Source organism: Odontesthes bonariensis, chromosome 2 (assembly GCF_027942865.1).
Source record: "Odontesthes bonariensis isolate fOdoBon6 chromosome 2, fOdoBon6.hap1, whole genome shotgun sequence".
NCBI classification, from domain to species: Eukaryota; Metazoa; Chordata; class Actinopteri; order Atheriniformes; family Atherinopsidae; genus Odontesthes; species Odontesthes bonariensis.
In genome coordinates, this window is record NC_134507.1 from 6,985,724 (window position 1) to 6,997,976 (window position 12,253).

Sequence of the window (12,253 nt, forward strand, 5' to 3'; positions counted from 1 at the left end):
GACAGCTAAAGCTATTCCTTTTGGACATGTACTATATAAAGAAACCAAATATTTTCAACAAAGACATGATGACACATGGACAGCATTATATAAGCTTGCGCAAACACATGCAACCACACATAAACACGATGGGAGCCTTTTAGTCAGTGTATGGAAAGCTGTGCATACACAGTCATACAAAGACAATCAGATCAAATCCTCTCCTGGTACAGAAAGCACGGAATGAAATGGAGAGCAGTGACATGTTGCAGCAGATGGCCCATCTCCTCCTCCTCGTCTTCTTTGTCTCTTCCTCCCACTCCTCTGCCACCTGTGGAGGAGGACACACACACACTCCGAAACCGCCCATCCTCCCTAAAATCGAGGATGTAGGTCATTCATCATAAGGGGAGCAGGTGACCTCAAGGTAAAGTTTGCTGGGAGTAAGTGCACGATTTATCTCATCCTCTCTGTGCATCACTCCTAAATCTGCAGACTGAATCTGAAAGTCACCGTGACTCTGATTGAAGTTTGTCTTTGCAAGGGAATTATGCCTCATAAGTATATCTGTTGACTGTGCCAAGTTTCCCAAGTTTCATTTCTGATTTTGAAGGTAGCTTAAAATGGCTCACGTGATACAGAAAGTTTAAGTTCATGAAACTTGATTTCTTTATGCTTTTTGTCTGGATGTTTACTTATTTAAAGGTTGATGAGAATCTTGTTTCAAGCGTCAGCTTCTCTTCTCTCAGGCCTGGTGGACATTGTGACAGGCGTTGAGAGGCAGGGGTGCACGGTGTCCTTATTCTGTCACCGTCCCCTATTTGACTGGTCCCAACACTTGCATTCAAGTCTCCACAGCACAGCCAATAAATCACTGTCTTCTGATACAATGAAAGAGAAAGTGCTCAAGGAGCTCGGCTCAGACATTATCAGTGTTTGGTCCCGATCTATTTTGGTCTTTTTCTTTTTCAACTCGCTGGTTGTGTTGACATGAAAGGATAAATATGCCAGTGGTAGAGAACTGAGGTTCCTCGCTGCAACAGTTGTTCGGATAATGAATTGGCTCCATTCACAGGTTCTTGTTCTCACCTCTAAAGTATGTATCCACACACTCATTTACATTACACGCATACCCGTGGCTCATCATGACCTTTGTTGATGTAACTTTGAAGGAAAGTGGCACTTCATATTCCATCGTCAATGCGTCTCTTGGGAAGCTTTATGGCTGATGCATGTTCCCTCAGGTACACGTGTCCTCCTCAAAGAGTCACCCATTAATCTTTGAGCGCTCCCTATCAATGCAAGCGTGTCCTGGTATCATCAGCACTCTCAGTCAACCCCATAATGTATGCTGTGACAAATTGACGGAGCCGTAGAGTGACCATATGTCATTTTACATTGTAGCGTACCCATGGATGAATAATGAAACATGAACAAGCAAAATATTCAACAACCTGCCTTTTATAGGAGCGGGACATCCACACAGAAAATGATTTTTCAGTTTAGAGTTTATACAATAATAAACACTTTAAAAACAATCTAAGAATTTAAAAAAGTGTTTAAGAATATAAAATATAAAAATATAAAGTGACATAAAGTGAAGTGAGACGAAAGTGAAATATAAAGTGATCCGTGAAATTCAGAAGCGCCATCACTGAGAGCTGTTGTACAGCCTGATGGCCAGAGGAACAAAAGAGTTTTTGAGTCTGTTGGTGGAGCAGGATTGAGACAGCAGTCTGCCACTGAATACACTCCTCTGCCTGATGAAGGTGTTGTGCAGAGGGTGGTGGGCGTTGTCCCATTATGGACAGCAGTTTGTCCAGGGTCCTTCTCTCTGCCACTGTCACCAGAGAGTCCAGCTCTGGGATGGGATCCTAATTGTGTTCATATAAGTATTGCGTGAGCTATCTGTAAATAGCTACAATATTGGGTAGCGAGAGCACACAGGTCAACTGAAAAGACGAACACTCACCAGAACAGACACACAGTCCTTCGCACAGCGACAGCAAATGCTCCCAAATATTTGCTAACATGTTTGAACATAATCTCACCTACTAATGTTTCAGACATTTTACTTGGGGGGCTGGTTGGAAAATCTCCACAAGAAGTCCAGAATACAGTTTGCTTACATTTCCGTTCTAACATGCCACCATACCAGAACATCTCTAATATCTCCACCTGGCTTGGCTCGCTTCTCATTTCATCAGTTCCTCACTGTGCATCCATAGAGCCCCAACCAGCAAGTTTTCAGCATTAGTTCCTCCAATATTTTACATAAAGCGTAGGGGCTGTTTGACCTCGGCCATGGTTTGATGGCTGATTTTGCTCACGATATGTCTTGTACCACGTTAAAAGGAGTGGGGATTTAAGGGAATCAGTGAGGAGAAGTGAAAACCTTCTTTCAGTGTAGAAGTACTCCCCAAGTCCAATAGAACCAAGGCACTGCAACCTCCATTTTAACCGTTTAATTAGAAAATTGGACTGTATCCTCTTGAGATGCTTTGCATACCATTGTTGTAGTATGAAAGGGCTTTTTTTAGTAGTAGCTTTTTTATTTCATTGTTTGTGCCAATTTTCTGAACCCTTATTTGCTTTCTTTGGGCCTGTGTCCAGTAAGCCCATTTAATACTCCATCCGTGTATGTATTACAGTGGTCACGTTTATAAGAAGGTCAGGATTGAGGCATGCGATGCTGCAAACGAGTGAAATTTGGTTGGCACATGCAAACAAGACGACCACATAAAACTTCTGTGCTGTAATGGATCTGCCTGATTTAAAAGAATGGGTGTCTGCCGGCGATGATTGAAGGCTTTTGGCGCTGGAATGTCACTGAAAGAGAACCGGGGAATGGAAATGATTGCATAGGTAGAAATGAAACCCGATTGGATGGCAAAATACATTTTTGTCAGCAAATCAAGCCCTTTTATGCAAATTCCTGCAAGTAATTTTTCATTCATTCACACATCTGTCATCTGAGTCGGACCTCAGACATCAAGCACACAGAAAAAATGGCAACGTTTGCCAGACAGCGAGGAGCCAAAGGCAATGTTTTGCATAAAGGAAAAAAAATGGCCATGTGTGATTGGCTGAAAGTGATGGATAAACAAATGAGTTGGATCTGCGGCTTCAGAGTAGCAATCCTGCAAAGCCAGTCTCTCAGGGTGAGGCTGAGAGTTTTACAATAACGAGTGAGTAGAATTTGTCTTTTTTACCCAACAAATATATAGTGTGTGCAGCCCAAAAAATAAGCACTGCAGAGCACTCCTTTGTTAATTTGCTCCATTGTAAGTTGAAGCCCAACAATGTGCAACACAGACCTTTAATGGTTGAGAAAATGTAGTTACCGTCTGACACAAAAGGGGCATGGTGTGACAATCAATAGTATAGCTCTTGGTTGAGCTGCAATGACATATTGAGACAGAAGTTGTTTTAGAAGATAAGACACTCATCGCTCATAAGAACCTAAAAAAAAGAATATCTTTTGAATTCTGTCACGTTTAAATAATTCATAGCTTTTAGCGAATTTTATTACCTTCTTCTTATATTTGCCCCCATTAGTGCATCCACTCAAGTGCTGGACTTTAAGTACTTTCATTTCCATTTTATGCTACTGTGTTATGTATTATTTACTCAAAAGTAGCCAGGTATTTGCATGGACGTTACTGATCCACTCATTAACCTTTTGATTTCATAGCAAAATGAAATCTGAAGCAAGCCCTGATCAAAATGCCGCCCCCACAGGCTTGTATAATAGGCACTATGATGGGGGCAGTTCTTTAAGGCTCTTCTGACTCTGAAGCATGAACCTTGTCCATTGCTCCAGGGTCCAATCCTTAAAGGGATAATCCGGAGTAAAATGCACTTTAGATCAATTTACGGGATGTTGGGAGTACATACGTTGAGTTGACATCAAAATCATGTCATTCGGATGTGTTTTGAGAATTTCGATTTGACCGTTTTTAGCCAAAAGTCGTTAGCCTGGAAGTCAGAGGGGCAAATCATGTCACCGCTACAAAACACTATTTTTATACCTCTTCTACAGCTCCAAACAACATAACACTTACGTGGTAGTGAGTAGAGGGTCCCCAAAGCCAAACCGAAGTGTCCCGAGGTCTTCATGTGGTCAGATATTGAGTCCAGAATGAATTAATCAAGCCAGTATCTTTCCCGAAATGTGTCTGCTGCACCTCCGCTAAGACCGTGGTGAAGTTGGTTTGATATTGGTTTGAAAAAAAAGACACCTTATTTCCTTATTGTGAATATCTGTCGAATATCCAATATCAAACCAACTTCACCACGGTCTTAGCGGCAGCTGCAGCAGACACATTTTGGGAAAGGTACTGGCTTGATTAATTCATTCTGGACTCTATATCCGACCACACGAAGACCTCAGGACACTTCGGTTTGGCTTTAGGGACCCTCTACTCACTACCACGTAAGTGTTATGTTGTTTGGAGCTGTAGAAGAGGTATAAAAATAGCGTTTTGTAGCGGTGACATGATTTGCCCCATTTACTTCCAGGCTAACGACTTTTGGCTAAAAACGCTCAAATCGAAATTCTCAAAACACATCCGAATGACATGATTTTGATGTCAACTCAACGTATGTACTCCCAACATCCCGTAAATTGATCTAAAGTGCATTTTACTCCGGATTATCCCTTTAAGCTTGCTAGCAAACTGCAGCCCCCCACCCCCATCAGACTCACTGACTAGTGTTCTTTTTCTTTAGACTATAGAGCTCAGCTGTTCAGTCCCATTACTTTGAGACTGTGTTGTGCATTTTCGAAATATTCTTACTTTCCCTACTAGTTCAATCGCTGAATTTAAGTGGTCTCCAGTCTCTATCACTGAAGATTTTCTTCCGACAAAATTTCCTCCTTGATCTAAACCTTTGATAGTGTGTTGAACAGGGCTGGGCAACGCTTAACATTTTTAATCTAATTAATGAAATGATTTCCCTAATTAATCGCGATTAATCACAAATTAATTCAAAAGCAGTGTATAGCTTTTAGCATTTAGCTTTATTTTAAATGTGCTGCCATATGAATGAAAGTGCCATAACATTTGTTGTGCAAACACACTTTTAACATCAGCATTTTTCTGTAGTTTTTATGTAGAAGCCTCGCTCCACTGTCTGTTTCCTTGAATGACTTGCTGCTATCAGTTGTGTGTTTTGCCTTTAAGTGATATTTTAGACTGGAACTACTACGCTGAGAAGACAATTCAACTTGGCAGTGTTTACAGATGACTTTGGTTCTGTCGACTCCGCCGTCTGGAAGACCTTTAAAATGAAAATGGCCGAGTGAAAGTTCCGTACCCTTCTCCATGTTTGGTGGATTCGCCGATTACTTTCTTTTCCGGTTCCGCAGCAGACAGCAACAGACTTTCACTGAACAAAAGCCTGTGAGCAACAGACTTTTACAATAATAAAATAAATAATAAAACAGGGGTGGTCCGTGGCATAGTGGGTTGAGCAGGCGCCCCATGTACACGGGGCTACAGTCCTCACTGCAGCTGGCCCCGATTCGAGTCCCGCATCGGATGGCCCTGTGCTGCATGTTGTTCCCCCTCTCTCTGAACTTTCCTATCAAAGGCACAAAAGCCCCCCAAAAAAAATAGATATATAAAAACAAAACCTGCGTTAATGCGCGATAAACTATTTATTGGCGTTAAATAATAAATTAGTTAACGCGATAATAATGAGTTAACTTACCCAGCCCTAGTGTTGAACAATTCTTAAACCTATTTTAGTAGTCTCAGCACACTCTTTAGTTGTTTTGTTGGCTTGATGCAGACCAATAATTTGACCCTTCTGAAACAGAATAACATCTTCTTCATGACCACTGGATGTGCATCTTCTGACATGGTAGTAAAGATGAATGAGAAGCTCCTCACCGCATAAGTAAGTGTTACATAACCTATTAGCATTTGAAACACATTAATCACTGCCGTACTTTTCCAGTGGGAGGCTCTTATCTATTTGCTTAGCTGAATCCAGGTGGTGACTTTTTTCTTTGGCCACACAGCGTATGTCACAATGTAGCATACAGAGCGGCAGAACTTGGGAGCACAACGTGTTCCCAGGCGTCATTTAAATATTTTATTTCCTGCGGTATGTTTTTATTTTAGCTTTCGAAGATGAAAAACAGCAAAGTGTGAATTTGAAATTGAGTGCCGGAAAAATGCATATTCATTCAGGTCAGCTCCATTCGATTTTTCTCTGGAGATGTGGGGAAAAGAAAGAGATCCTTTTCCCTTTTTAAAAGTGAAAGGGTGAGGGTCCAACTGGTGAATGATACAACTCGGAAGCTTTAAAGTTCGATTTTGCGCCGGTGAGGTAGAAATTGCAGCACTGCAAGAAGGAAGAAGAAAAAAGAGAGCAAGAGGGGGAAAGATGAAAGGAACTGTAGAGAAGAAGGCCTGGGTCAAGTCCTCGAAGTGCCGGACTGTTCTAGTTAAAGATCTTTAAATAGGGTGATTCACTAGAATGCTTGACTCTAATCTGTCTCGGCTGTTGTTGAGGCACCATGGGATAAAGTCAGGGCTGAGCATCATGGGAAAGTGGGTTGGGGTGTGGACAGCATGGCTTATCTCGCCATTGCTCGATGAAGAACTCAGACTCGCTCACAGTGCCCACGGGGATCAACAACGTTTCTTTATTAGTGGATCACTGTCCTCAAAAGCGGGACACAAATCTCAATAAACAACCGTCATGCATAAAACATAAGCAAAGTCAGAACAATAAGAACATCGAAGCACTGGAGCCAGAGTTGTTTTGAATGCCAGGACCGACTCGTGAGGTTAGAGGACTCGTTTTTTCCTCTTTGTCTGAATTCTTCATGATTTCCCGGAGCAGCTGATTATCTTCCATTTCAGTCGACTATCCGAGGAGGTGGATTCATTGTGGGACGATGAGCAGAGACTGTGGATCCTCAGATTTTCAGGATGCCAGTTAAAAGATCTCCAGTGGACGTAGGCTTAAACAGAGGCTAAATGGCGACGCCGAGCACTCCTCTATCTGATGCTCATTACCCGCCTTTGCCTTCCCCGGAGACCTGGCTCAGCTTCACACTGAGCACTTTCCTGCCAGGAGGAGGGTGATTACAACATTTTGCTTGACAAAAAGCTCCCTTCCCCCTCACTTCTCTCATCGTTTCCTGTTTTCGCCCTCACCCTCCTTTTCTCTCAGTGGTCCCCCCCCCCTTACTGCTGTGTTCCTTTCAGGCTCCTTCTCTCCTGCATCTCGCAGGCACTCCGGGCGATTCCTACGTCAACTAATTTGTCTTTTTGTCCTGCCCGTGATTGCAGCGCTCAGAGACAGGCAGGCCACAAATGGCAGCGAAGACTGTTTATTTGCTGGCGGACAATAGCAAATAAGATGAATTATGAATCACAAATCAGCATGTAATCCAGAGAGCAACAGCAACAACAATGATATTGGCAACAACAACACAAGGGGGGAAAAAAAACGAGCTGGAAATGAAAAGCTGTTTGAAAGTGAATCACAGCAAAGCTTCAGAACAGCCAGCAGATGGGATAATCACTGATGTACGCGCAGGGTACCATCCATCCAGGGAGGAGCAGAGGCCTACGCATTTCTCTGCCAAGGCTCTATGTACTCGAGACCCAGATGGGCAAAGATGTCCTTCTCAGTCGTAGCTGCCAGGAACTCCTTCTAGAGAGAGGACAAGCAAACACACAGTCACTGACTTAAGCGGGAATTTGTAATTTGTCTTTGTGACACCAGTGCAAACCCACCATATCTCAACTTTAGGCCTAAATATTCTGGAAAATATTCTTCCAGCCGAATCCTTTGCTTGTATTAGAACTGCCGCTTCTGCTGCAAACTGTCAATGTCAGTCTAAGACTGTATTCACTCACTTTGTGGCAAGGCTTCGACATATTGTGACCGAGCAGATTTACATTTGAGCTTCCGCCTCCCCTCCAACCCATAAAGACTCTAACCTTGCTCTAAGTGATTGCTCTCTTCAGCAGCTGAGAATTTCCCTGACAAATCGCGACAGGGTTATTAACTACTGGCCGTCCACCAGCACCATGTGATGGGTTATGTCTCTATAGGAGTTGTGATGCGGCATGACTCACCTTGGGAGCGAGGCAGCCTGGAGGGAGAGGGGGCTGCGATTCTGACACGTCTTGCCTTCAAGTGCTAAACTGGACCTGACACAAGGGCTTGTCAGCTCCCACTGCCAGCCAAAAAAGCAGAGATAACCGAGAGCAACTAGTCGGCACGCAGGAGACGGAAATCACTACAAGGCACGTCTGCCTTCATACCGGCTTGTTATTTTTAATGCAAATGACAGGTTGGCAAAGCAGAGGGGGGTTTGGCTGCACATTGGGAGAAGCTCTGTTTAAATCCGACCTCTTTAAATCTCTTTCAAGAAAGATTTGGGTTATGATCAACTACAGTTATATAAGCCGAAGTTTTGGCTGCAAATTTCTATCAGTCATGGTGACATTCTGCGAAGTAACAGACAGAGGAACGTGGGAACATTTCTGCGGCAAAGTGCGGAAAACCGGAAAACAGCACGGGCTGTCACTTTGTCTTTGAAGATGTGAACATCCGTTCGAATGAGGGGAAGCTTCGAACATTAGTACCCTTTTGAAATTCAAAAACCAAGAACTGTAAATGCCATTGTAATTACACATGCCCATATTTCATCCTATTCAGGGTCACAGGGTGGTGGAGACCATCCCTGCTACCACTCAGCGAGAGGCAGGCCACAACCTTGATCTCATGAACATCTTTTAGTCCTGTCTATTTTAAAAGATACTTTACACACCTTGGGCATTCGAGCCTGTAGATGACAACAGTTTTACATTAATGAAATGAATGATTGTGAACTTTCTTTGAGAAATAAAACCCCCTAAATGTTTTTTGGTTTGTAAATCACTGCACATGATAACAATGATTACATCTGTCCTTGGATTTTTGGATTCACATGTGTTTGTCATGTATTTGGTTGACAGTGACTGTGGACTTTATGTTGTAGAGCTGGCCCTTCACCAAAGCTGACCAATGGTGGTTCTGAAAACATCTGACTCACTCACTTTGAATAGTATGTTATGAACAGAGCTCGATCTTTTGCTGCGGAGCTGTTTAACCAACTTTTTTTTTTTTTTTGGTATGCCAGTAATGAAACACCATCATCACAGAGAAATGTGGATGCGAGAACTGGGCATTTTAAAGCTATTTCCCTGAGTCTTCAGTATCACCTGCACTGATTTCTGATAAAATGCAGCGAGTGGTGTCACTGGGATTCTGAGCTTTTAGTCAGTGACTCTTTCAATGTAATCCATCCATAATCCACTCCTCTGTAGCATACTTTGGATGCTTTGCAGAGAAATTTGTATATCCGTGCTTCTGAATAAGCCCTGAGAACACACCACAAGTTGACTTTTGACACATTGTTCTTACGCTGAGTCTCATCCAACACTGGAAAGGCATTAAAGGTGTTGTTGTCCAGAACAGCGAAGCTGAAGGGGAGTTTTCTGATTCCCGCATCAAAGGGAGGGTACAGAGCAAAGCGCTGCATTTGATTACTTCACCTGAAAATGGAAAACCTTTTTTCATTTAATTGTGCCCCCGTTATGCAGGGATTTACTGCACTCGTTCGAAAAAGTTGATATTAAGTAAGTTTTTGTGCCTTATGAAACTCAACATAGTTTGCTTATTACTTTGATTTTGCACCATGCCCATGCTGACCATGACACCCAGGGGAGGTCTGAGCCCCAAGAAAGAGCCAGGGACTAGAAAAAGGTTTTAATCAGCTTTAAAAAGCATGCATACTAATGATGAAGGCTTTAGTAAAAGGAGCTCTGAAGTTAGAGGGTGCAAGATGATAATCATGATCACACCTGGCAATAAGTTCCCGAGAGATTTCCAGCTGCGGTAAAAATTAAACTGAAAAAAACCCACAAAGAAGTAAGTGATAATGTTCTTATAGAAGCGATCGTTGCTGCCCATAAATCTGGGAAGGGTTATAAAGCCATTTTTCAAACAATTTGGAGTCTATCATTCTACAGAGAGAAGAAATATTTCAAAGTACTAAAAACTGAATCAGCTACCAATCTTTCCATCGCAGTGACTTCACCCCAAGGCCAGGCCGCGTAAAGCTCAGAAAGAGCTACATCTCAAACTCTACAAGCTTCAGTTAGCATGTTAAATGTTAAAGTTTATAGCAGCACAGCTAGAAAAACACTGAACAAGTATGGTTTGTTTGGAAGGGTCGCCAGGAGAACACGTAGTTCCTATAAAAACATCATGGCAGCACACCTTAGGTTTGTAGAATTGTATCTAAACAAAGCACAAAACTTCTTGCACAATGTCCCATGGACAGACCAGACCAAAGTGGAGATTTGTGGTATAATAATAATGCACAGCAACACATGAGGCAGGAGACTATTTTAGCATATTTGCGCATAACTCTAATACCAGCTGTGAAGCCCAGTGGTGGAGGGCTGATGATTTGGGCTTGTTTTGCAGCCACAGGACCTGAACACATTGCAGTCATTGAATCGACTGTAAGGAACTCCTCTGTATACCAAAGTATTCTAGAGTCAAATGTGAGGCCATCTGTCTGACAACTAAAGCTCTGCTAAACAAACACAAAAAAAGAATCAAGGTGTTGCAGTGGTCCAGACCTCAACCTGATCTAAAAGCTGTGGTGGGATCATAAGAGAGCTATCCATCCATCCATTATCTTCCGCTGGTCCGGGGATCGGGTTGCGGGGGCAGCAGCTTGAGCAAAGAGACCCAGACGTCCCTGTCCCCGGCCACTTCCTCCAGCTCTTCTGGGGGGACCCCGAGGCGTTCCCAGACCAGCCGAGAGACATAGTCTCTCCAACGTGTCCTGGGTCTTCCCCGGGGCCTTCTCCCAGTGGGACGGGCCCGGAACACCTCACCGGGGAGGCGTCCAGGAGGCATTCTCACCAGATGCCCGAGCCACCTCATCTGACTCCTCTCGATGCGGAGGAGCAGCAGTTCTACTCCGAGCCCCTCCCGGATGACCGAGCTTCTCACCCTATCTCTAAGGGAGAGCCCAGACACCCTGCGGAGGAAACTCATTTCGGCCGCTTGTATTCGCGATCTCGTTCTTTCGGTCACTACCCACAGCTCGTGACCATAGGTGAGGGTAGGAACATAGATTGACCGGTAAATCGCCTTCTGGCTCAGCTCCTTCTTCACCACGACGGGCCGGTGCAGAGCCCGCATCACTGCAGACGCCGCACCAATCCGTCTGTCAATCTCCTGTTCCATTCGTCCCTCACTCGTGAACAAGACCCCGAGATACTTGAACTCCTCCACTTGGGGAAGGATCTCATTCCCAACCCGAAGAGAGCATTCCACCCTTTTCCGGCCGAAGACCATGGTCTCAGATTTGGAGGTGCTGATGGTCATCCCAGCCGCTTCACACTCGGCTGCGAACCGCTCCAGTGAGAGCTGAAGGTCACGGCCTGACGACGCCAACAGAACCAAATCGTCCGCAAAAAGTAGAGACCCGATTCTGAGGTCGCCAAACCGGACCCCCTCAACGCCCTGGCTGCGCCTAGAAATTCTGTCCATAAAAATTATGAACAGAATCGGTGACAAAGGGCAGCCCTGACGGAGTCCAACCCTCACAGGAAACATGTCCGACTTACTGCCGGCAATGCGGACCAAACTCTGACACCGGTCATACAGGAACCGAACAGCCCCTATCAAGGAGTCCGGCACTCCATACTCCCGGAGCACCCCCCACAAGAGTCCCCGAGGGACACGGTTGAACGCCTTCTCCAAGTCCACAAAACACATGTAGACCGGTTGGGCGAACTCCCATGCTCCCTCCAGGATCCTGCGGAGGGTATAGAGCTGGTCCACTGTTCCACGGCCAGGACGAAAACCACACTGCACCTCCTGAATCCGAGATTCGACTATCCGGCGGATCCTCCTCTCCAGTACCCCCGAAAAGACCTTACCAGGGAGGCTGAGGAGTGTGATCCCCCTATAGTTGGAACACACCCTCCGGTCCCCCTTTTTAAAGAGGGGGACCACCACCCCGATCTGCCAGTCCAGAGGCACTGCCCCCGATGTCCACGCGATGCTGCAGAGGCGTGTCAACCAAGACAGCCCCACAACATCCAGAGCCTTGAGGAACTCAGGACGGACCTCATCCACCCCCGGGGCCTTGCCACCGAGGAGTTTTTTGACCACCTCGGCAACCTCAGCCCTAGAAATGGGAGGTCCCACGTCCGAGCTCCCCAACTCTGCTTCC

The 12,253-nt window shown here is 44.7% G+C and overlaps 1 protein-coding gene across 1 annotated transcript in view; it reads right to left on the reverse strand.

Annotated features, from left to right (window-relative positions):
* Window positions 1-7,162: 7,162 nt before the first annotated feature.
* Window positions 7,163-12,253, reverse strand: part of dntt (deoxynucleotidyltransferase, terminal) — a 119,283-nt gene continuing 114,192 nt past the window's right edge. The window contains exon 11 of the mRNA XM_075482906.1: window positions 7,163-7,656. Coding sequence (XP_075339021.1) covers window positions 7,570-7,656 — 87 coding nt within the window. The 3' untranslated portion in view covers window positions 7,163-7,569. The remainder of the gene's footprint in view (window positions 7,657-12,253) is intronic.